This window comes from Bos javanicus, chromosome 29 (genome assembly GCF_032452875.1).
Source record: "Bos javanicus breed banteng chromosome 29, ARS-OSU_banteng_1.0, whole genome shotgun sequence".
Taxonomy (NCBI): Eukaryota; Metazoa; Chordata; class Mammalia; order Artiodactyla; family Bovidae; genus Bos; species Bos javanicus.
Genome location: NC_083896.1, coordinates 22,237,445 through 22,263,909, shown reverse-complemented (window position 1 = coordinate 22,263,909; position 26,465 = coordinate 22,237,445). Strand labels below are relative to the sequence as shown.

The 26,465-nt window shown below is 38.2% G+C and overlaps 2 protein-coding genes across 2 annotated transcripts; both read right to left on the bottom strand.

Annotated features, from left to right (window-relative positions):
- Positions 1–1,049: 1,049 nt before the first annotated feature.
- SVIP (small VCP interacting protein) lies at positions 1,050–7,752 on the bottom strand. The gene is made up of 4 exons (XM_061406196.1): positions 7,541–7,752; positions 5,434–5,484; positions 4,646–4,759; positions 1,050–1,288 (listed from the first exon to the last, which is right to left on the bottom strand). The coding sequence occupies exons 1-4, from the start codon at positions 7,592–7,594 to the stop codon at positions 1,274–1,276; spliced, it is 234 nt and encodes a 77-aa protein (XP_061262180.1). The 5' UTR covers positions 7,595–7,752; the 3' UTR covers positions 1,050–1,273.
- Positions 7,753–13,167: 5,415 nt separating this feature from the next.
- CCDC179 (coiled-coil domain containing 179) lies at positions 13,168–25,606 on the bottom strand. Its single transcript, XM_061407690.1, has 4 exons — positions 25,474–25,606; positions 24,853–24,897; positions 21,827–21,931; positions 13,168–13,366 (listed from the first exon to the last, which is right to left on the bottom strand). The coding sequence occupies exons 1-4, from the start codon at positions 25,516–25,518 to the stop codon at positions 13,358–13,360; spliced, it is 204 nt and encodes a 67-aa protein (XP_061263674.1). The 5' UTR covers positions 25,519–25,606; the 3' UTR covers positions 13,168–13,357.
- Between the last annotated feature and the right edge of the window lie 859 nt (positions 25,607–26,465).

The following is a 26,465-nucleotide window of genomic DNA, read 5'->3' as shown; positions in this document are numbered from 1 at the left end:
TACATCATATACTGCAATATAACACAAGATTTGTGGGAGGGATGAGCAAGACAGTAGTTCAGTTTCCTTTCTGTAGGTTAGGTGAGTTGGTCTCTTTAATTTACAATCCTTATTTCATTTAATACCTGAAAATTGTAATTTAGAGCTCAGACCGTGGCCTTGTCATCCAAAAGAGCAACCAAATTAAAACATACAGTAATTCTTCTGTTTTAGCTTATTATATATCAAGAAACTCAAAAAACCAAAATTGCTATAATAAATATTACCAGTGAACAAAAATCTAAAAAAGTTTATGGCAATGCATCACACAGAATTACCCTGCAATATTTTTATGTTTAAAGTAGACCTTTTTAAATACAATACTTACATACTTCTTTCATACATTCATACTGGCCTTGGCAATTTCACATCTGTAAAAATCTTATAAGCATTCTTTAATAAATAAAAAATAAAAACACCTATAAAATTTGGACAAACACATTCGCACTAAGTATAACCCATCCATTCTTAAACTCATTCAATTACTGCAAAGATCTTTATAGAGTTGTATCCAATACTGTATATTGTACATCGCTGCCCTCTGATGGCATCACTAATATATAATTTTAAATTCAGCAAGCAAAAAAAAAAACTTTATTATAAAGAGAGTATGTTAATTTTATAAGCTACAGAAATAGAAATTAGGAGATATTTTATGTTCTCTAGAAATAAATATTAATTTCTTAGTAAGTTATAAAAATTTACAGTGTTCCTTCATATAAGCCCTTCAAATGATTTTTCAAGATTTTCCCTGATGATCAGTTTAAAAGGCACTAAGTCCACAAGTTTAAGCTGAAGTCTTCACATATAATTAAATAATGAGATATAAGGTTAAGCGCAAATTATAAAGAGTTAGATCATTTCATAAAGGAGGGAAAATGCAAGTGCAACCTTAAATATCTGAGACATATGCAGAATTTTTCCATGCAATATACAAATATATATTCACTATTTAGGTCCATGTTTGAACTACTAAAAAGTGGCAAATCACCCACCATCTACAGAAGAGCAAAGGTAGGGAAAATAAGAATTTAATGAAAGGTCTGGCCATTTTCTAACTCTCGCAATCAAAAGCATTTTCAGTATTCAATTTTGAAAAAGCACTGCACTTGAGAGCACTAAAATTACAAAGTCTGAATCTTCATTTATTCAAAGAGAAGAAATTAAATTGAGGATGTCCACTTGATTGTAGAGATTAGTTACTGGCAGTAGACTCTTCCATTCATGCTGTGCTTTATGAAACTGTCCACTAGAAAAGATAAAAATATAGAGGAAAGTAAATTTTGTTTAAAAAGTGAACAAACAGGTAAAAGAGGAATCTGGGCTATACAAATGTAAAATGATCTTTGTGAGGGCCAGTGACTAGTAAAATTTTATATTATAGTCAAAAGTCTGAAATAAAATATAAGAGGGTGTACACAGAGAAAGAAAGAAAATATCTGGACAGGTTAACGAGGGGCAGCAGCTAGGTCCCAAATACCTGATAATCAGTCAAACAAAACATCACAAGACAAAATAAAAACAATGAAACTACAAAGTAAAAATAAAGGAACTGGAATTCTTGTTTGAGGCAGGGGAGTGAAGAAGTGGTAGAAATTATTAAATAATGGTCTGGCAGAGTCTTTGCCTGGAGAAGGATATGGCAACCTGTGCTCCAGTATTCTTGCCTTGAGAATCCTATGGGCAGAGGAGTCCATGCGGTTGCAAAGAGTTGGACACAACTGAGCAACTAATACACACAAAGTCTTTGACTGTCTCAACTTGAGAAACTATTACACGTGGTATTCTGCTTAATCCAGTTTATTAAATTTTGCAATAGTAAGTTCTGAAAAAGCCATTGAGATAATACCAGACGTATTTACCAGTCTCTACTGTTTCAAGTACATTAAGAAACATTATTGGATGTAACATACTTTTAAAAAATGTTTATTTAAATAAAGTTAAAAATTAAAGATGAATTCAAGTAAATTTACTTCCCTTTATTTTAGGACTTCTTACGGATTTAAATATTGTGCTTTTTTTAATCTCCAAGGAAGGTATTCAATATATAACATAATATTCAGTGTTTTGGGGCTTCCCTTGTGGCTCAGCTGGTAAAGAATCTGCCTGCAATGTAGGAGACCTGGGTTCAATCCCTGGGTTGGGAGGATCCCCTGGAGAAGGGAAAGGCTGTAAAGTCCATGAACTATAGTCCAAAGAGTCGCAAAGAGTCGGACATGACTGAGCAACTCTTCACTTTTACTTCATTCAGTATTTTTAAACGTTTTTTTACCATGGCACTCTATTTTCAACAAAATAGCCCTTAGGACTAGTATTACAAACACTAGAGCAGTGATTCTCAATCTGGTTTGACATCAGACTCCTTGCGGAGTTTAAAAGTCCTGAGGGCCAAGCGCCATCTCAGAGATCATGATTGGTACAAGGTCAGAACCAAGGTCCAGCCTTTTGTGAAAGTCCCCCATGAGCCAGTGGCATCTGCCAGAACGCCTCTGCTGGTATATCCTGAACTGATGCTAGTTTGTGTCCTGATGCCATCGTCACACTGACTTCATAAAATAAGGCTGCCTTTCCAGAACACAGTAAGCATTACCAATGCCAACTGTCCTTGTAAGAGGCAGTTAGTTAGTCAGCAGATGAATATGTGGAGCGTGTGAAGACAGAGAGGGTCCTGTTTTCCTCATACTATGGAGTCAGGTTAGGAAGAATCAGCCTATACCACAGGACACTCAAGGCCTGAGAATAGGATAGAAGTAGCTCCGTCATGTCCAACTCTTTGTAACCCCGGGGACTGTAGCCTACCAGGCTCCTCTGTCCATGGGATTTTCCAGGCAAGAATACTGGAGTGGGTTGCCATTTCCTTCTCCAGGGGATCTTCCCAACCCAGGGATCTGAAAGCGGCCCCTAAATGGCCCCAGGCCAAAAGGTTTGAGGATTAAAGTTATTGTCTATCTCATATTTTCCCTTCTGTTATCCCTGAAAGTGAAAGTTGCTCAGTGGTGTTCAACTCTCTGCGATCCCACAGCCTATACCACCCATGGAATTCTCCAGGACAGAATAGTGGAGTGGGTAGCCTTTCCCTTCTCCAGGGGATCTTCCCAACCCAGGGATCGAACCCAGGTCTCCTGCATTGCAGGCTGATTCTTTAACAGCTGAGCCACCAGGGAAGCTCTGAGCCACCAAAAGTTTTGAACTTCACTGTATGCTATGAGCAATGCAGGTGGTCAAAGAAAAAAAGGTACTGAATTTAATACTGATAATGTCTCTCATTTTGCGCACTTCTGAAGGGACCAGAAGAAATCTAAGACCTAACTTATTTGTAATCTATAGGCTTCACTGCATGGAAACTTCAGCTTTAATTACAGAAGCTCCTTTCTCTCTTAAGAGTTCAAAAGCTGATGTAAAATTTGTTAGGTTGAAAGTGCAAGTCGCTCCATAGTGTCCGACTCTTTGCAACCTCATGGACAATACAGTCCATGGAATTCTCCAGGCCAGAATACTGGAGTGGGCAGCCTTTCCCTTCTTCTGGGGATCTTCTCAACCTAGGGATTGAACCCAGGTCTCCCACATTGCAGGTAGATTCTTTATGAGCTGAGCCACAGGGGAAGCCCAAAACTACTGGGGTGGCTACCCTATCCCTTCTCCAGGGGATCTTCCCGACCCAGGAATCAAATTGTGGTCTTCTACATTGCAGGCAGATTCTTTACCAACTGAGCTATCAGGGAAGCCCTTTGTTAGGTTGCTGCTGCTGCTGCTGCTGCTGCTGCTAAGTCGCTTCAGTCATGTCCAACTCTGTGTGACCCCATAGACAGCAGCCCACCAGGCTCCCCTGTCCCTGGGATTCTCCAGGCAAACACTGGAGTGGGTTGCAAAAGAAGTACCTTCTGACTATAGAAAAAAATATCCTTTTTTGTAACATTATATGTGACTTCAAGTCATTCAGAAATTTGTGTTTCATTTAGTGAAAAAAACTAAGAGTTTGAAGCAGGTTATAGTACAATCCAATTTTATAAAATTGACATATAAAATGAGATTAGAAATGATGTCAAAATGATACTGAATTTGGGTGATTTTTCTTCTTTGTACCCTTCCATATTGCTTAAGTTTTCTACACAGTTAAGATTGTCATTAATTATGTGAGTAGGCTTTCCAGGTGGCAAAGAACCCACCCGCCAATGCAGGAGACACAAGTTCAGTCCCTGGGTTGGGAAGATCCCCTAGAGGAGGAAATGGCAACCCACTCCAGTGTTCTTGCCTGGAATATTCCATTGACAGAGGAGCCTGGTGGGCTATAGTCTGTGGGGTTGCAAAGAGTTGGACATGACTGAGCACACATATACACACACACATGTACATATGAAGTATTAAGATATAGGGTTAAGATAAACAAGAAAAGTCTGTTTTCATTTTGGGAAAAAGAAAACAAATCTATTCCAATGAATGTTGAAATGTTCAAATAAACTGACACTTCTTCCAATCTATATTGTTCATGCTTTTAAATTCACATTTCTTTGATAATCATTTTCTGGAGGAAATTATTGAATGGATTGCTACTTGAGTTTTCAAAAATTCCAGGTAAATCAAATCTTCAATAAATTTTAATACTTACTCTAAGTCCACCTTCTGGTGGGGGTCCAGATGTAGCCATTTCTTTTTCTATTTTTTCCTTTTTCTTTCTCTTTTCTTCCACAGACCGAACATTCAGAATACCCCGAGATGCAGCCTTCAGAAAAATCGTTGATAAACAACAAAATTGTAGAAAAACAACAAAATTTAGTTTTCTGTGTCTGGAAGGTGTCTTTTGCTTTTTGCCTTTCAGGTTTTTCTTTCAATGTGGGGGCAGGGGAGGGGTTGGTCTCTTTTTTTGGCAACAAAGAATTAGACTATTTCTAAAACAGCTTTACATAAAACATACTACAATTTCTTCATTGAGTATTTTGCAACCATACATATTTCGCCCCTAAAATTACTTCACAACTGTCAGTGCTTTACAAGGCACGGTCATTTCATCTCAAGGAACAATGTTATTAAAGGGGCATCTCACATAATGGAAGACACGTGTATGGTAATTGTCATACATTAAATAACAAATCCCTGGAGGAGGCCATGGCGACCCACTCTAGGATTCTTATGGAGACAATCTCATGGACAGAGGAGATTCGCTGGCTACAGTCCATGGGGTCACAGAGAAGTAGACATGACTGAGCACACACACAAATGACATAAATGCATTAAATGAATTTACTGAAACACAGAAATCATTCTGAAAAATGTTTATCTTTAAATTTGTAAGATATCAGATATCATTTTCATTAGAGAATACTACCAGTAATAGACATTTACAGAGAACAAAGCACAAATTTAACCATCTAAGGTCGAATTTTATTTTACTGTTACCTCCTTCTGTCTTCTCTCCGCAGCCTCTGCAAGCTTTGCTCTTTTTTCTTCCTAGAAAAAATGTGTAAAAAATATGGTTTTAAACAAAACCAAACATGATCCTTGATATTTTATACTTTATCTTACCAGTAATGTAATAGTTTATAAAAATAGTACTGGCCTCAACTGTCCCACTAGGAATGCCATTACTTATAACATTTATAAAATACTCAACTTTGTGAATTTCATTTTCCCAATCAGTGTACCTTTAAGTAAGCACAAGGTGAGACATATATCTATATATACACATTTTATATCTCATACATACATACACAGATTGGCCTGTGAAATAATCTATTTGCATTTTTTTTTTTTTAAGCGCTAACAAACTAGTCAGGGCAATAATAAAACAAATGACATTGAACAATACAAGCAAGGAAATACACGGTTGATACTGCCAATTGAAAAGGAGTTTGAGGCAGCCTGGTATTTTCAGAAAAAGTTCATGAATGAAGAGAATGAATCTCATTGTGTAAGACAAGAAGGACTGAAGGATATTTGAGATGTACTGTTTCATGTTGAGACACCATGAATATTATTTTTCTACCTAGATTAATCACAAGTTATAAGTTATTTAAATATATAAGACCGTAAACAGCATTCTCTTGGGAGCTGTGTTAATAATTTCATTTTCCACAAAACACTCATTCATTCACTTATTCATTCTTTGGATACTTATTGAGCAACAATCATACCTAGGAACTATTCCCGGTGCTGAGAATACAGCAGTGAAATAATACAAAGAAATATTTCCACCCACATAGAATTTACATTCCAGTGAGGACAGTCATATATAATCAAATAAATATACATTTATTAGACTGAAGGAAGTGCTTCTGGGAAATACAAAGAGTATGGTCAAAATGGAAGGATGGGTTGATGGTAGAGTGGAGGATCTATTTTATTTAGAGTGGTGAAGAAAAGCCTCAAAGATAAAGTGACATTTAAGTATTCTGCCATGTGGTTATCTCTGGGGGTGGCGGGGAGGGCTTAACAACTGCTGGCACATTGGTTTTTTATCAACAGCCAGATAAAGAAAATTAAGAACATTTAAAAGCAACAGTAGCAAGGAAGACAAGGTGAATTTTCTCGTATCAACTTCCAGGTCGTTTTTTGCACTTAAGATCAAATAGCTGAAGAGTTAATGTACTTCCCTAAACAATTCATTTCCTTCAAAGAATTCTTAGCTAAATATTAATAAACCTAAAATTTAGGTTTTCTGTTAGCAATTTCCTGTAAGGATTATTAAGGTAAAAAGGCTGTTAAAAACAGAAAGCTACAAAAAGTATAAATGTACTATACCACAAACCACCTAGATACATCTGCAATTATCCAGATAAATAACGACTACTTTCTAGTACAAGTATGTCCCCAATATTGCATGGGGACAAATCGACATATTTTTAAGATGCATTTCTCGTTAAACTGAAAATTCAAATCTCAGGATGCCTTGTATTTTTATTCGCTAAACGTGGCAACCTTACAAATTGTATATTCTGTACTACATAAAATGCTTTTTAAAATAGAACGTAGATAAATACTAAAGAGAAAGTCACTAACACAATATCTAATAAAACGCAGAAATATACAAGACTTTATTGAGCACCTTCTTTAAACAGCTGGTACAGACACATAAAAATGCACATCTCCTACAAGATGAAACTCCTCAGTTCACGGAGAAAGAGGGATGTCTTTTCACATATTAACTTCATCTACCGCATCTCCAGGAGTGGTCCCCACAGCGCACCGTCCGCGTGCGCCTGCGTCCTACGAATTCCCGATTTTGCCGGCGGCGAAAGGTAAAGAGACACCGGAGCCGCCTTCAGAGGGAGAGAGACGGACGCGGAGACAGCCCCCAAATCCCGCAGGCAGGACGTCGAGGTCCCTCGGGGCGCAGCCACCCGTCTCTGCCAGCTGGGTCCCCACCGGCGGCTCTCCGGCCCGCGCCGCCGCGTCCAACGGCCCGTCCCGTGGCCGCAGCTCGGGCCTCCCGGCGCGCCCCTCCGGGAACAGGTGCGCGCGGCGCCGGCGGGCTGACGCGGGGAAGCGGGCAGGCAGCCTTACTCACCAGGTCCGGCGAGGGAGGCGAGGCCTCGGTGGGACAGGGAAAACACAGCCCCATGGGGATCGCGGCCGGGGATCTGCTCCGCGGTCCGCCTAAACCAGGCCGTGAGAACTGCGCGATCAAACGCGGGTCCCAGGTCTGCGGCGCTCACTCCGCCCCCGCCGGGCCGCTTGGTGACCGGGTTGCTCCGCCCCGCCGCTCCTCTCTGCCCCGCCCCTCTCCCGCAACGCCCCACCCCGCCCCGCGACACCGCCCACTCACACTCCCCGCCCTTCGACTCCGCCCACATTCACGCCCCGTCCCCGCGGCTCCGCCCACGCCCCACCATTCCTCATGGGCTCGGCTCCGCCCCACTGTTGCCGGGCTCAACTCTGGCCCCGCCTCGATCCCGCCCCTGCAGCTAAACCCCGCCCCTCTGAGGCAACTCCCCACCCTTACCTCCAGAGGCTCCGCTAGGACCAGGCCTTGGACTCCGGAAACACCTGCTGAAGGCAGCACGCGGAAGAGGGATGGAAAAGTTTGGCTATAGCCTGCAAAACTCTTTGTAGCTCCCAGTTGGCTGACCCTGTATAAATGAGTGACATGACTCGGGATAGTTTATGTTATCTCTTTTGTGAGAAGGGACTCTGGCTTCCAAGAAATTAAAGCCAAGATTTCAAGTTGATGTCAGCACGCATTTCTGTAAGTGCCTCTCAGTACTACTCCAGTTAAGAGGGCAGAACATGAAATTTATCACTATGTTTTAGAATTGAGCCGCGTGAATGCAGCATTAGTTGAGATGTCCATTATTTTCTGGTGCGTTGGATGCATTTTTCCATCCAAGAGTAGCAGTAATGTTTGAAATATTCAGAGAGATTTAGAGTGAATACTTTTCAAATTTAATAGGTATAAGAATCACTTGAGCATCAACTTTAATGAATTAAGGTAACAAATATCACAGCCAAATGGACATATCATTGGAAACTTGATGCCAGCATACTGGGTTCTTGATGTTAATTTTCTGTTAACAGCTTTATGAAGTCACCAAGTGGTTCTTTTAAATTATTTAATTTTTTTTACCCAGTTAATTGCTATGGTGTAAAAGTTATCAGAAAACTGTACTTGTCAAAAAATCCTTTCTATGAATCCTTTTGAATATGAAGTGCTTATTGTAAGAGCATCAGAGTAAAACAGTGACTAGACATGATTGAAGAGCTGATTACAATGCAGTTGACAAAGAAACTTGGTTACTACTGTGAGTTACAAAATTCAGCATGATTACTAGAATTATGGCTGTTAATATTTTACTTAGACATATTAGATTTTTAGGAGGTCCATAATTTCCAGAATGTCTATATTAATAACATTTACCCTTACAACATAAACTAAGTTTTATCATGACTCCTTTGATAATGCTTACATATAATTTCATGTACAAAGTAACCCTAATTCGTTTAATATTTCTCTTCATCAGATTTTTCAGATGTTATCTCTGAAGCATCCCAAAGTTAGCTAGAGGTCAAAAGAACTTTGATTAGAATTTGAAATTTGGAAAGTTTGTCAAAAATATCAAAAATGTTTCAAAACATTTGATCAAATATTATAGGATCATATGTCACTGTGGAACAATACTTATTCACTTAACCAAAGTGCCAATAAAAGATTTCAAGAAGCAAATGTTGCAAGTCATAACAGATTACTGGTTAAAGGTAAAAAAACTTTACAATTAGTTATCAAAAGAAGATCAATATTTTCCAAAAACTTTGTCTCCTTAATAGAGAGAAAGCTGAATTCAGGTTTTGTACCATTTTACCTTTCAACTTAAAACTCATTTACTCAGTTAAATTTATTCTACTATTTATCAGCCCTGACCAACACATAGAATGCCTTTCTAAGGCATTGTCTAAAGATAGCTTTCTATATCCATTTTAATTTGTCCCTTATTTTCTTTTCCTTTTAGAAATAAACAGCTTTAGGACAAAAATCCTTTCTTTTCCCATGTGTTTCCATTCTTTATACCTTCTTTTTCCTTGCATACAAAGATTTTTTCCTTATTAATTTTTAGTAGTAATTAGATACTTTAATTGTAGTAATTAGATATTTTAATTGTAATTCTTAACCTTAAAAACCTTAGTTTCTAGTGAAAACTAAGTAAGCAATTATGAACATGTACATTAGCAATTTATAGATAGGCAAACTTGTGAATATTAATTGTAATTTCTAAAACAGGTGTTCTGTAAAGAAAATATCTCAGTGTGGCACCAAATATATTTACTAATAATCCTGAATATTTTTAGTTTCTCTGTAAAAGGAAGCTTTTGTTCAGTAATGTTACAGTTTCTTATTTGGAAATGATCTGTATATTCAATGAATTTACATCATTGAATTTAACTAAGCAGTTTCAAGTTACAAATAAATCTGGAGAAATGATTTTAGACAGATATACTCAAAACATAATTATTCCTGAAGAGTTCACTTAAACTACCTCATTTACCTTTAATTTATTTAAAACTTTCATATCAAGTTATTTTTCTTGCTGACAAATTTTGTAGCAGGAATAATATGGTTTTATTTGATTTTGAGTAAACCTAGGTACAACAAAAGTATCATACTTAATGTTGATGACCCTAAAGAGATGTCTGTGTTAATTAAACTGACAAACTGAAATTTTTCGTCCATTAAAATGTAATCTAGTTCATTTAATTTATTAACTCTAGATCATGTGATTCAGAAGTTCATGTGGATAAGTTTCTTTGTATTTATGAGTATTTATATATGCTTAATTTCCTTTAAGCCAATTAAATAGAGCTCTTTTACAAATTAATATTGGCAATGCCACACCTCTACAATACAAACATACAGACACAAACAAACACCTCATAGTATCCACTCTAAAATTTTAGCCATGAATAAGTTACAATAATATAAAACCCATCAGTTATAAGACTTTGGATTCAAATTGTATTTCTGGTGGATGGAACAAATCGAGGTCACCTGTTTAGATGACTAATCTTTTTACTAATATTTATAGAAAAGACACTTAAGTGTCTTACAAACCTTAAGATTTGTATTTGTCCTGACAAGTCAAGTTCCAAGTTATCTTTTCCTGTTTTGTTTTTTCTTTTAGTAAGAATTACCTTCCTGAAATTTGCATTTTAAAAAGATGACTATGATTAGAGTAACTGACCAGGTAGACTATATGAAACTCAGAAGTATAGGAGAAATTCAACTTCCTCCTAGAAGGAACTTTGTTATTATCATACATTTTAATCCTGCATGTTATTATTGCCACAATACCTTGATTTTTTCTTAAAACAATCAATTATTTTTAAAAAAAATAAAAGAAGGTTAAATGATTTTGTATTCATTCATGTGTATCATTTCCAGAGCTATTCATTTTGTGAAGGTCCAAGAATCTGACAATTTTTCTTCTACTTAAAGAATTTGCCCTGCAAGTCTTCTAGTGATAGATATTTTGGGGGCTTTCCTTTTCTGGAAAAAAAAAAAAACAACAACAACTGCATTTTGCTTCAAATAACACGTAAGATTGACAAGATTTTTTTTTTTTTTTTTTTTTTGTGGGACATTGTTTGTTTTTTTTTTTTTTTTATATCCAATTTTATTTAAAAATGTTTTAAATCAGTTTTTTAAAGATGTCATTTTGGTTACATGATTTATCATGACCTTTGTGGTTTTCTTATGCTTATTTCTCAGCATTTAATGTGCTGCATGTCCCTGTTTTCTTTTTTCAATGTTTTTCAGCAATTGGATTATGAGATAATTTGGTAAGGTTTGGAATTCATTTTGCTTGGTGTCCATCACACTTTTTGAATCTGTGGGGTTAGTTTTTATCAAATTTGGAGACATTTTGGGCATTTTTTTTTTTTTTTTGCTTCCATCCTTCCCTACTCACATATCTCTAGTTATTCATGTCTTAGACCTCATGATAATGTCTCACAGATCAGTGAGCAACTAATCATTTTCCCAGTCTTTTTCTCGTTGCTTTAGTTTGAATTGTTTCTATTGCTTTATCTGCTGTATCTTCAATTTCAATGTCTTTCATACGTAGTCTCTCAGTAGTGTCCGACTCTTTGCAACCCTAGGACAGTAGCCCGCCAGGCTCCTCTGTCCATTGGATTCTCCAGGCAAGAATACTGGAGTGACCTTCAATGTCTTTTATTTAAATCTAATATACTGTTAATATCATTTAGTGGATTTTTAAAATTTCAGATATTTTCAGTGTTAAAAGTTCCATCTTTTTAGTCTTCCGTTCCTCTCCTTGCTGTGTTCACATTTTTCCTTAAACTGCTGAACATAATCAACATATTTATAATAGATGATTAAACTGATTCTTCTGATTCCATCCTCTCTTCATTTTGGTGTCTCTATTAACTTGATTCCCCCATTTTTAATGTTTTATAATTTTTTGCTCCTTGGCATGCCTAGTAATCTTGACTGGGCACTAGATATCGCACATGGATGGTACAAAAAGGGTAAACAGATCTGACCTTGCTGAGTTCACCCTATACACATGCAGCTTAGCATTTAACACAGACCAAATGCAGGTCATAAGACAGAACTGCCAATTACTTTCAGCAGTTTCTTACTTCCTGGATTTCTGCCCTACAGGTTCCAGTTACTCCGGACTGCCTGAATCCTTATCCCTGTTTCTCAATCAGGAAAACTCCTGTGTTCTGCTTATGATCCTCTTCCCTGCATAAAGGACTGCTCTGGAATGCTCCTCAGGCAGTAAATGGAGTTCATTTGGTTCTCTTCTCTTAGGGATCACAACCTGTTTTTGACTTTTGTCTATTTTCTGAAACCATTGTTTTTTAGAATTTTGTCTTATTTTATAGTTGTTTACTGTGGAAACATAATTCTGGTACTTCCATTATGCCCAGAAGCAGAATTTCCTGTATTTCACTTTAAATTTTATTTAAGAAACCACACATCAGTCATCGAATATAACATTCATGTTCATTCTATGGTTGGTTATTCTTTTATCAGAAAATAATTGTGATAATTCCTTTTTCATGTTAGAAATTACTTATATAAGTAAGTAAGCATTTTACAGACAGATATGGCAATGATTTATTTCTTGCATAAAAGTAAAAATTCAGTATTCAAATTTTACTAATAACTTAAATGAAAATTTTAATTACACTATAGCTTATTTGCAATATCAACATATGATACAGACATTAGTTATATTAAAACTCTTTCCTAGGTACAACCTATGAAGTAAATAAGATACAGGGTTATAATGTACAGTGCATGGAAAACAGCCAATATTTTATAGCACCTTTAAATGAAGGATAATCTTCAAAAATATTGAATCACTACATTGTGCACCTGAATCTAATATCATTAGTCAACGACACTTCAATACGTCATACTTCAATAAAAAACAAACCAAAACAAAACTCTCTTCTATGACTTGTTTAAAGATTCTAAACATCTTGTTTAAACACAAGTCATTATAAATAAACAGCAGAGGAAATGTTTTTTCCCCTATTATTAAAGCATAACTCTAAATCTCTAAATAAGTTGTAAATCCAGTTGCAAAAACGTAAGCATGAATACATCACTTACAAAGGCATATGCATATTATTATTTGTTGAAAAGAAGCACTCTCAAATTACCAGACAAAGTGGTAGTAAGATATCGTATTTAATAAAATTCTAGACCCTGTAGCTTAGGTGTTAGATGGTTGCACTGTGTTTATTTTGCTGAACTGGAAGAGCAATGTCTTTACTTTTTCGAATGACATCACATCACAAAATGCCACTTGATGTTAGAAATCTGTGGTCCGGCATGATTTCTTCCACACAGACTTCAACTTTATGTCCACTAGAAGAGATTAAAATACACAGAGAAAAATAAATTCAATCAAAACGTACAAAGCAAAGATTTATACAAACTATAAATTCTCTTGGAAAAGTCTTAAAAGACTTTCTTACAAAAAAATAATTGTATAAAGAATTAGAAATAATATTCTAAATCAAAACAGTCACATAGAAGCCAGATATAAGTCATGATAATAGAAAACTATTATCAAATAAATCACATGCCATGTGTGCTGTGCTGGGTCGTGTGAGTCATGCCCGACTCTGTGCGACCCCATGGACTGTGGCCCACCAGGCTCCTCTGTCCCTGGAATTCTCTAGGCAAGAACACTGGAGTGGGTTGCCATGCCCTCCTCCAGGGGATCTTCCTGACCCAGGGATCGAACCTGCATCTCTTACGTCTCCTGCACTGGCAGGCAGGTTATCACTAGTGACACCTGGGAAGCCCCAAATAAATCATATCTCGATAAACATGATATAAACATTTTTTTCTATGAGTCAAGCAACAAATGCTGTAAATGGAAAAAACTGTAAAAACCAAAAATAACAATTTAGAGAGAGGGCAGAGGAATTTCTGAATATAATGGATGTGATAGAGATGTTAGACAAGGATTTTTCTTTCCAAGTTTTATGGTCTGTGATTGACTGAAAAAGTATACTAATTTACCTGTTGAGTGTTTTAAGTCTTGAAATGTCCCAAAATGAAGTGAACAAGAGTGACAAATAAGTGAAAATGGAAAGCTTATGTATATCATTATCAGCAGGAATTTAATCTTAATACTTCAGGATAATTTTAGTATGTATGAATATGATAATTAATGATATAATTAGGAGAAAAGGTTTGTTACAGAGATAAACAGACAAAAAGTTTTTTCAGACATTTTCCAATTGGATGCTCTGGTGTCATCATGCATCTTCTGTCCTACTGGGCACAATCCATGTTTACGTAAAGCACTTATATGTGTGGACTCAGGCCTTTATTTTCATCTCAAATCATTTAAGTTGTACAAATACTGTTGATATACTTTTTTCTGAGGCCAAAGATTAAGTAGAAAGAAAAAGAGAAGATGGTATTAGTAGGGGTGCTACTTATAACACAACAATTTGCAAAAGATAAGGAGAAGAAAAAGTGAAAAATGATATGCTCAGTTGGTAAAGAATCCACCTGCAATGCAGGAGACCTGGGTTTGATCCCTGGGTTGGGAAGATCCTCTGGAAAAGAGAAAGGCTACCCAGTCCAGTGTTCTGGCCTGGAGAATTCCATGGACAGTCCATGGGTTTGCAAAGAGTTGGACACGACTGAGTGACTTTCACTTTTCAAAGCAGTATTATTCTGTACAGTCTGGCTTTGGTGCTAGTTTTACATTCATTATGAGCCATTACATTCATTACAATTTTGCAACAAGATCAGTAGAGAAATTGAGAACAAGCATTTATGTTCATTTATAATAATTTGACACTGCTACAGCATTTTGATTGTATGTTACAAAGTGATCAGTCCACAGTGGTTTGGAAATTAAACCAAACAAAATTTTAGTGTATACTTTGGAACATTGAGCCCCCTCATGTTCTTTTTGTGGAAAAAGGAAACGTTGATAATGGCCTACTACCGCCAAAAGAAAATAACTGGATGTTCTGAACATAATTTCAGAAATTTTGTATTAAGGACAATGAATACTAAGTGCCAGATCGAACTCAGGCTTTTCATGGATCACGCATTTTATTTTTTATATTTGTATTTGTGAGAGATATCAGTTGTCTCTGGAAGCTCTCTGGCTGGTAGGATAATTGATAAAGAACATTCGGCAGACATTTCTATAAGACACATCTGGCAGCTCAAGAAAGAAAAGGGAGTTTATTAACGGAAAGCCATAATGGTTTGAAATTGAGGACAAGTCACAAAAAGAGGAAACCAATGGCACGAAACATCTGCACTGGAAAAGGGATGGAAAGGTTAACCAAACTAATTGTGTCAAAGTGAATCAAGAGTTAAGGGGCTCAGAAGTCATACCCTGTAGCAAGGTGGTCTCAGGAATCATTGCTCCCTTCTCCCCCACATCCCACATCATTAAACTTTGCTATGGAATAACTGTGCAGACGTGAAGAGATGACTCCTGGGAAAAGACCTTGGTGTTAGGAAAGACTGATGGCAAAGGAGAAGAGGGAGGCAGAGGATGAGATGGTTAGATAGCCATCACTGACTCAATGGACATGAATCTGAGCAAACTCCGGAGATAGTGAACGCCACGGAAGCCTGGCATACTGCAGTCCATGGGGTCTCAAAGAGACACAACTGAGTGACTGAATAACAACAAACCTATGTTGTGCAAGCATATTTTAATGCATATCAGAGAGATCATGACCATGGGGGTGGAATTACAAACACAGGTGTATCAGCAAGAGAGGAGCTATGTAGATATTTAAGACAGTGGGGTAACTATATAAAGTTGCATATCCTGGGATCCTGTGTGGCAATACATAAACTCCCATGACTATGGAAATACAAAGGAAAGCAAAGCTAAGGGGCTGAATTTATATTCATAATATGCATTTACTCGAAAAACTGGGAAGAGGATGAGTTTCGGCCTGAAAAGGAAATGAAGGTATTTTCTTTCACACTAATTGTGCTCAGTTGGTCTGACTCTGTGACCTTGTGGACTATAGCCAAGCCAAGCTCCTCTGTCTATGGATTTCCCAGGCAAGAATACTGGAATGGGTTGCCATTTCCTTCTCCAGGGGACCTTCCCGACCCAGGGATGGAACCTGCATCTCCTTCATTGGCAGACAGATTGCTTACCACTGAGCCACCTGAGAAGTCCTTTTTCCTACTAATAGAACCTCAGTTCTCTACAGCAGCAAGAAAGCAACTTCAATTTTTCTTTTTCTTTTTTTTTTTTACCACTTTAGACTTTCTTTCAGCTAAGGGTGGCCAGTTTTGATCAAGGAAAAATAAGTGGGAGTTTCCAGTCTGACATGTACAGAGTTTGGAAATCATCACTCACATTCTCATAACCAGAAAAATGCTGAACACACTGAAAATCAACAACTTTTCTTAGATCCATCAGAGAACTGAGGTCCCAGGGTGAACTGCTCTGCTGACACCATACTGGAAGGAACACTTAAACTTTAACGGACAAGTTGCTGTGGCTCAGTATGGATTAGCTTGAAAGTTAAAAAACTCAGTTTGGTGGGGAGTCTTAGGGAGGCCCTCTTAGGGAAGCCTTCATATTTCACTGAGTGAAGATCAGAACTTTAGTTGGGTATTTTCCATACCGTATGTAGAAGGGTCTGGATTTGGGCATTTCCCCAGGTCAACTAGAGTTTGATAAAAGCCAAATTAGATAAAAGGTAAATTAGATCCTGATAAATCAGTTCCCTTGAGTGTGCCCTGTTAGGAGAACAAAGAGCCCTAAGTATTTCAAAATGGCAGTTTCCCCCTTCCACTCTGGAAGCAAAGAGATTTTTCCCTGATCTTCTATTATGTGATCATATCACTAGATGCAGAATGAGCATTCGACAAAATCCAACACCCCTTTATGATTAAAAAAAAAAAAAACCAGCAAAGTAGGAATAGAGAGGGATTGTCTCAAACTTAAGAAAGAACATTTATAAAACACCTACAGCTAACCTCATATTTAATGATGAGTAACTAGATGTTCCCAGCTAAGATCAGGAACTCTGATGAAAAAAAATTATCCAAGATGACCTAAATAAATCTGATAAACAAGGCTCATTTATAAAAAGACTCAATATTATTAAGATGTCAGTTTTTCCCAGATCTAGCACAATACAATCAAAATTACAGCAAGTTACTTTGTGGATTTTTATAAACTGATTCTAAGTTTTATATGAATAAACAAAAAGACCAAGGATTACTGACACAACACTGAAGGAGAAGAACAAAGTTAGAAGGCTGACACTTATGTTACTGATATTACTAATCTAACTCCAGGATTTATTATAAAGCTACAGTAATCAAGACAGTGTGGAAGTGGCAAAAGAACAGATAAATACTCCATTTAATGGAACAGAATAGATAGCCCAGAAACAGATCCATGCAGATACAAATAGTCAACAGGACTTTGACAAAGGAGCAAAGGTAATACAATATAGATAGGATAGCTTGATCAGGAAATGGTGCTGTAAAAATCAGAACGACAGCCACATGCAAAAAAAAAAAAAAAAAAAGTCAGTTTATACCTTTCATTGAAAGGAACTCAAAATGTATCATAGACCTAATGTAAAGTATAAAATTATAAAAATTCTAGAAAATAACACAGGAGAAATGCTATAAGACCTTGGATTTCACAATGAGTTTTTAGATACACTAAAAGCATGATCCATGAAAGAAATAATTGATGTTAAGCTTCATTAAAATTAAAAATTTTGGCTCTGGGAAAATACTACTAGAAAAAATGAAAACACAAAGGACAGATTGAGAAAAAATATTTGCAAAATACATATGAAAAGCTGGCATCCAAAATACACAAATGGCTCAAAACTCAACTATAAAAAATAAACAATTAAAAAGTGGGTAAAATGCCTGAATAGACACATTATCAAAGAAGTTATAGAGTTGGCAGATAAACATATAAAATGATTGTCAATATGCTGAGTTGCTCAATCATGTCTGACTCTTCAACCCCATGGACTGTAGCCCACCAGGCTCCTCTATCCATGGGGATTCTCCAGGCAAGGATACTGGAGTGGTTTGCCATGCCCTCCTCCAAGGGATCTTCCCAACTCAGCGGTTGAATCCAGGTATCCCACATTGCAGGTGGATTCTGAGCCACCATGGAATTGCAAATTAAAATAATGAAATATCACTACACAACTATCTACATGGCTAAAATCCGCAAACACTGATGACATCAAATGTGGGCAATGGTGAGGAGCAACAGAGAACTGTCATTCATTGCTAGTGGGAGTGCAAAATAATACAGCTACTTTGGAAGACAGTTTTGCCAGGTTTTTTTTTTTTTTTTTTCCCTCAAAGCTAAACACAGTTTTACCATATGATCCAGCAATTGTGTTTCTAGGTATTTCATGTAAAAAAATTTTACACATTTTTTATGTGTAAAAAAAAAATTTCCCATGAATGTTTACAGCAATTTTATTGATGATTGCTAAAACTGCAAGTGCCCATGATGTTTTTAAATAGGTGAATGGATCCATGCAATGGGTAAAAAGAAATGACTTATCAAATCATGAAAAGATATGAAGGAAACTTAAGTGTCTATTACTAAGTAAAAGAAAGCAGTATGAAAGATTGCATACTCTATGATTCCAACCATATGACATTCTGGAAAAAGGCAAAACTAGAGAGAGAGCAAAAATATCAATGATGGCCAGGGCCTTGAGACGGGTGAGGGAAGAGGGAAAGGATGAATGTATAGTGCACAGGAGATTTTTGGGCAGTGAAAATCTGTATGATAGTGTAATGGTGAATAAAAGATGTGTGTGTGTGTGTTTGTGTATGTTTGTATGTGTGGGGTGTCTATCAGCTTTTTTGAAGTATAGTTGACATGCAATAAATCACAAATATTTATTTGAAGTGTATACTTTAAAACGTTTTGACATGCATACACCCACAAAACCATCACTTCAACCTAGATTTTATATATATATATATGAAATTAAAAGACACTTACTCCTTGGAAGAAAAGTTATGACCAACCTAGATAGCATATTCAAAAGCAGAGACATTACTTTGCCAACAAAGGTCCGTCTAGTCAAGGCTATGGTTTTTCCAGTGGTCATGTATGGATGTGAGAGTTCGACTGTGAAGAAAGCTGAGCGTGGAAGAATTGATGCTTTTGAACTGTAGTGTTGGAGAAGACTCTTGAGAGTCCCTTGGACTGCAAGGAGATCCAACCAGTCCATTCTGAAGGAGATCAGCCCTGGGATTTCTTTGGAAGGAATGATGCTAAAGCTGAAACTCCAGTACTTTGGCTACCTCACGCGAAGAGTTGACTCATTGGAAAAGACTGATGCTGGGAGGGACTGGGGGCAGGAGGAAAAGGGGACGACAGAGGATGAGATGGCTGGATGGCATCACCGACTCAATGGACATGAGTTTGAGTGAACTCCCGGAGATGGTGATGGACAGAGAGGCCTGGCATGCTGCGATTCATGGGGTCGCAAAGAGTCGGACACGACTGAGTGACTGAACTGAACTGACTGATGTACATATACAGAACAAGAACTAATTCAACAGGTGTATACTTTTTCCCTTTGTCCTGTACCCTCTTCTTTTGGAATGCGGATGCAATCTCTACCTATTGTAGAAGCTTTTTTTGAGATGATGAGAGTAAAAGCCATGTGAAAATGTGAACGATCAAAAAGACGGAAGGAACCTGAAACTTCTTTGGTGGTTTTAAAACTCATCATATCAATCCTACACTGCCTAGATCAGGAGTTCTCCTTTTGAGGAAAAAGTACTATTTATTTAAACCATGGCAGTTGAGTTTCTTTTAGAAGGAGCTGAAGTTACAAATTTCTATCTAACAGTGCTATTCATTAGTGAGGTTTGTTTTCTTTGAAAAAAAAAAAACCAACAGAAAAAAAATCTTAACGATCAGAAATATAACCTACCTCAAATATTTCTACAATGAAATCTGATCCCAGAGATTTCCTGAATAAGGTCGGGGCTCACTACTAAGGCAAAAGAGGAATGGATGAGGAAATTTGGGGGTGTTCACCCTAAAAAATCTGCCTAAGACGGGAGGTAATAGTTTTCTTCAAATATCTAAAGGGCTTTTCAGTGGAAGGAAAGTCATTGGATTCATGACTGGTTGCAGATGACACCACCCTAATGGCAGAAAGTGAAGAGGAACTAAAAAGCCTCTTGATGAAAGTGAAAGAGGAGAGTGAAAAAGTTGGCTTAAAGCTCAACGTACAGGAAACGAAGATCATGGCATCTGGTCCCATCACTTCATGACAAGTAGATAGGGAAATGGTGGAAACAGTGTCAGTCTTTATTTTTGGGGCTCCAAAATCACTGCAGATGGTGACTGCAGCCATGAAATTAAAAGACGCTTACTCCTTGGAAGGAAAGTTATGACCAACCTAGATAGCATATTGAAAAGCAGAGACATTACTTTGCCAACAAACGTCCGTCTAGTCAAGGCTATGGTTTTTCCAGTGGTCATGTATGGATGTGAGAGTTCGACTGTGAAGAAAGCTGAGCACCAAAGAATTGATGCTTTTGAACTGTGGTGTTGGAGAAGACTCTTGAGAGTCCCTTGGATTGCAAGGAGATCCAACCAGTCCATTCTGAAGGAGATCAGCCCTGGGTGTTTTTGGAAGGAATGATGCTAAAGCTGAAACTCCAGTACTTTGGCCACCTCATGCGAAGAGTTGACTCATTGGAAAAGATTCTGATGCTGGGAGGGATTGGGGCAGGAGGGAAAGGGGACGACAGAGGATGAGATGGCTGGATTGCATCACCGACTCGATGGACATGAGTTTGAGTGAACTCCGGGAGTTGGTGATGGACAGGGAGGCCTGGTGTGCTGCTATTCATGGGATTGCAAAGAGTCGGACATGACTGAGCCACTGAACTGAACTGATTAGGCATACAATTGGTACTACATGTAAAAAGCTCATGGAGGCAATATAAAGTGTTACATGGAAGAAGTTTCAGTTTTTAAAAGATTTTTTAAAATGTGGACCATTTTAAAAGTCTTTTTTGAACTTGTTACAATATTCCTTCTACTGTTTATGTTCTGGCTTTTTGGCCATGAGGCACGTGGGATCTCAGCTTCCCGACCAGGGATTGAACCTGCAGCCCCTGTATTGGAAGGCTATGTCTTAACCACTGGACTATCAGATAAGTCCCTGGAAGAACTTTCAAATGCATATCAAAGGTATTAAGAAAGATGGAATAAGCTGTGGTTGGTGTAGAGTTTTCTGATGTTACAAGTGCTCAAGCCTGGATTGAAAAACTATTTGGCAGGAGATTTTGTTACTTAGTCTGCAAATAATATAATTGAGAAGATTTAAGTGGATAACTTTGTACAGTTAATAATACATGCAAAGGAATTCAGAACATCAAGGTTTCAAAGATCTTTCCTTTTTCCATTTTTCCATCCACTCTTTCCATTAGACCACATTATCTTCAAGAGACAACTATAAAGAAGACTTAAATAACAGATGAGAATTTGATTAGAGGAGTTTTTGGGGTTTTCACCCTAAAAAATCTGCCTAAGATGGGAGGTAATAGTTTTCTTCCAATACCTAAAGGACTTTCCAGTGGAAGGAAAGTCATTGGATTTATGACTGGTTATTAGGCATACAATTGGTACTACATGTAAAACACTCATGGAGGCTCAACTGCAGCCAGACTGCAGTTACCAATTTCTCAAAGGAAAGGGGAAAAACAGAATTTAGAGTGTTATATAAATGAAAAAAATGATGATGTGTTTTGCATTTAAGGATCTGTTAATTTCAGTGGAGCACTTACTAGAAGTCCGGGTTCTGGAACAGGCGCAGGCCTTGAAAACCGTTTATTAAATTTCCTCTTCTGTCTCCATAGGTTTCTCATATGCTCAATACGTTTAGCTGTGGACTTTAGGAAAAAATTAAAAGGAAAGAAAACTTTTACAGTATTAACAGAGCATGCCAACATTTTTGGTTTGTATCCACAAAAAAGATAAACACAATCAGTGGATATGGCTTACACAGCTACATAGAAATAAGGGAAAAACTTTTGCAAATGTGTGGTTTATAGATGAAGAAAACACTTCAGAGCTTCAGTAGAGTTTTCAAATGAAACTCTTTATTTTGATTTCCACTTCACTAACCGGGCACTATTAGACAGAAGGAAAGATATACCCATTTGAAGGCAGAGTTCCAAAGAATAGCAAGGAGATAAGAAAGCCTTCCTCAGTGATCAATGCAAAGAAATAGAGGAAAACAATAGAATGGGCGACTAGAGATCTCTTCAAGAAAATAGAGATACTGAGGGAACATTTCATGCAAAGATGGGCTTGATAAAGGACATAAATGGTATGGACCTAACAGAAGCAGAAGATATTAAGAAGTGGTGGCAGGAATACACAGAAGAACTGTACAAAAAAGATCTTCATGACCCAGAAAATCATGATGGTGTGATCACTCACCTAGAGCCAGACATCCTGGAATGTGAAGTCAAGTGGGCCTTAGAAAGCATCACTACGAACAAAGCTAGTGGAGGTGATGGAACCAGAAATCAAATTGCCAACATCCACTGGATCATTGAAAAAGCAAGAGAGTTCCAGAAAAACATCTTCTGCTTTATTGACTACACCAAAGCCTTTGACTGTGTGGATCACAACAAACGGTAGAAAACTCTGAAAGAGATGGGAATATCAGACTACCTGACCTGCCTCCAAAGAAATCTGTATGCAGGTCAAGAAGCAACAGTTAAAACTGGACATGGAACAACAGACTGGTTCCAAATTGGGAAAGGAGTACGTCAAGGCTGCATATTGTCACTCTGCTTATTTAACGTATATGCAGAGTACATCATGAGAAACGCTGGGCTGGATGAAGCACAAGCTGGAATCAAGATTGCTGGGAGAAATATTTATAACCTCAGATATGCAGATGATACCACCCTTATGGCAGAAATTGAAGAACTAATTAGCCTCTTGATGAAAGTGAAAGAGTAGAGTGAAAAAGTTGGCTTAAAACTCAACATTCAGAAAACTAAGATCATGGCATCTGGTCCAATCACTTCATGGCAATTAGATGGGGAAACAGTGGAAAAAATGTGATACTTTATTTTTGGGGGCTCCAAAATCACTGCAAATGGTGACTGCAGCCATGAAATTAAAATACGCTTGCTTCTTGGAAGGAAAGCTATGATCAACCTAGAGAGCATATTAAAAAGCAGAGATGTTACTTTGCCAACAAAGTTCCGTCTAGTCAAAGCTATGGTTTTTCCCAGTAGTCATGTATGCATGTGAGAGTGGGACTATAAAGAAAGCTGAGCACTGAAGAATTAATGCTTTTGAACTGTGGTGTGGGGGAAGACTCTTGAGAGTCCTTTGGACTGCAAGGAGATCAAACCAGTCAATCCTAAAGGGAAATCAGTCCTGAATATTCATTGGAAGGACTGATGCTGAAGCTGAAACTCCAATATTTTGGCCACCTGATGCTAAGAACTGACTCACTAGAAAAGACCCCAAGGCTGGAAAAGACTGAAGGCAGAGGAGAAGGGGCTGAGAGAGGATGAGATGGTTGGATGGCATCACTGACTTGACGGACATAAGTTTGAGTAAGTTCTGGGCATTGGTGATGGACAGGGAAGCCTGGCGTGCTGCAGTCTATGGGGTTGCAAAGAGTTGGACACGACTGAGAGACTGAACTGAACTAAACTGAGACAGATCTAAGACTCATGGATATATGTGTTTACTTTTATTTTAAAGGTAATGTTCATTTTAAAATCCCAAAGGGCTTTTCTTTATAGAAGTAAGAATACAAAATACATGCACATTCTTTAGTTTTCTTAAATGATGAACGTCACACAGAGTTTTATGTCCCCATTGCATGGCTGGCATCTATAAGTAGCAGAGACCTCGGAGATGAAACTAGAATGCTTAGAAGATAAGGTAACAGAGTAGTAGGCTGGAAAAGACAGGAATAATAGGAACTTTTCCACTGCCAATGTGAAATTGTACAATTGCTTTGAAAACCATATGGCATTATTTTTCATAACAATGGTAAGGTCCAATCCTTTTATGCTTGCCCAAATAATCAAGTGAAACCCTTGATTATGGGGGAAAAAAAAAGCATGTACTCTAAAGTTCACAGTAGCACTGGTCATCATTGAAAAATTTGGAAACAACCCAATATTCATCAACAGGAGAAAGGATCAATGAACTGTTATGTGTGCAACAATGAAATATTAATAGCAGTGAAAACAAAGGAATTATAACTATATACCACATTATAAACAAATCTTTGAAAACAATATTAAGAAGAAAGGGTAAATCATACAATGAATTTTGTGTGATCCTATGCTTATGAAGTTCAAAACAAAGGAGACAATATACTTTTAGGAGCATTAAAGGAAAAGATTAGATTGATAAAAATGAAATTCAAGGTAGTGGTTACCTCTGGGAGAGATGCTGCGCTCAGGTTGAGCACAGAAGCAGCCTCTACACGAGTTCAAGGATACCCATATATTTTCTTAAATTGGAGGTATATTTTATAATTTCATATGCTGTATACATATATATATATATATATATATACACACACACACATACACACACCCTGTCCGCATACAAAATGTTACATTAAAAAAAGGAGAAAAATAAACCATTTAGGTTATCCTAGTTAAGACTCATTCTGATACTAGTCACAAGATTCCAGAGTCTCAACAAAGATAACACAGAAGGGTCTAGCTAGTAAAATTTCTGTCCTATTAGGGATCAGCACACAGAAAGGAACGTGATAAAGTCACACTTTCGAAATAACCAGGATTATTTATTTAAATATTACCTGCCTTTCAGTGACTTCTGCAGGATGCCGCCAGCTCGAGCTTTCCTACATAACATGTAAGATTAAAAAATTTTTAAAAAGGGCATGAACAAAGGAAAAATTCAATTATTATAATAGGAAGACTGTGCTACTATTTTCTGTTTATAGATGCCTACTATCTCAACTGCAAGAGGCAGGATCAGAATAAGAATAGCAAAGTGAACACTGGGTGGAAGATGAGATTGTATTATGAGAAAAAGAAAAAAAACATCTATGAACCACACTACCGGGACTATTGAGATTTATTCTGGAAGGAGAGGGTGTACAAGAAAAACCAAACAAGCATGTTTCAGTTGGTACTGAACTTTGCCACGCTGGGTCAGTGTCATTCAACCAACAGAAGACAGCACGTGCTTGGCCCCGGCAGGCTGGAGGCGGGGCTTTTTCACCTCCCTGTAGGTCCTGTAGCCCAGGATCCAGTCGGCCTTCTCCCACTACCACCCCTCCCAACTCCCCGCTGGATTTCCCAACCCCAAACCACCAGTCGTCTTGCAAGGGCAAGCAGCGCGAGGGGCCAAGGCAGCCTCCGAGAAAGGGGAGGGCAGGCGCAGGGCCCGGGGCTGAGGGCCTGGGAGGACTCACAGGGTTGACTTGGACAGAGTCGTCCTCCCTACAGCACAGGCACATGCTGCAGAGCCTTGCAGCGCCGCAGCGCCCACCGCCGGCCCCCGTCCCAGTCCTCAGAGGGGCGCCCCCAGTGGCCCCCTGTGGCCCCCGCGAGCCCCGCCCTGTTCCATCACAATCCTCTTTATCCTACCCGCTGGGGGCCCGCCCTTTCCCTTAGAGGTCTTCCAATCGCAGTACAAGGAAGCTGAAGTCAGTACCTCACCTGAGATGGGCTAGCCTTCCGGTTCCTTTGCTTTGACATCCGCGTAACACCCTCCGGTTTTCTTCCAGACCTCATCGCTCTACTCTTGCCTCCAGGGAGTTCCCCTCCCTTCTTAACACATCTAGCTTACATTTCAAGGTCCCTGGGTTCAGCCTCAGGGTTTCTTAGTTCCATCACCTCATGATTCTTCTGTCACAGCTTCCCGTTGGATACATCCAAGTACTTGTCTTCTCCTGGTCAGTACCCAGGCAGAAGGGAGAACTCTTGAAGATAGCTGCAATGCACATTCACTGTCTCTGGCTTAAACTGGGTCCTCACCGCTGCTTTCCACTTCTTTTATGTTGCACTACTTCTTTGGGGGGCTTTGCAGCGTTTCCTTCAAACTGTTTGTCCTCTATTAAAATCTCGGAACCCACTATCTCCAGGTCACTTTTAGAAGCAGAACAAGTCTTGCTTCTCACCCTGATAATGCCTAACACTTCTGTAGAGGTTATGCTCAGTGCTCTTAGATGAACTTATGCATATGTAACTCATTAACTCTTTATAGTAACCCAACAGGGGCATATATGCTGATTATCCTCTTGGAAACAAAGCCCTAGTATGTTAAATAACTTGCCCACGTAATTAGCAGCTTCAGTCCTGTCCAACTCTGTGCGACCCTATGGACTTAATCGCCCGCCAGGCTCCTCTGTCCAAGGGATTCTCCAGGCAAGAATACTGGAGTGGGTTGTCATGCCCTCCTCAA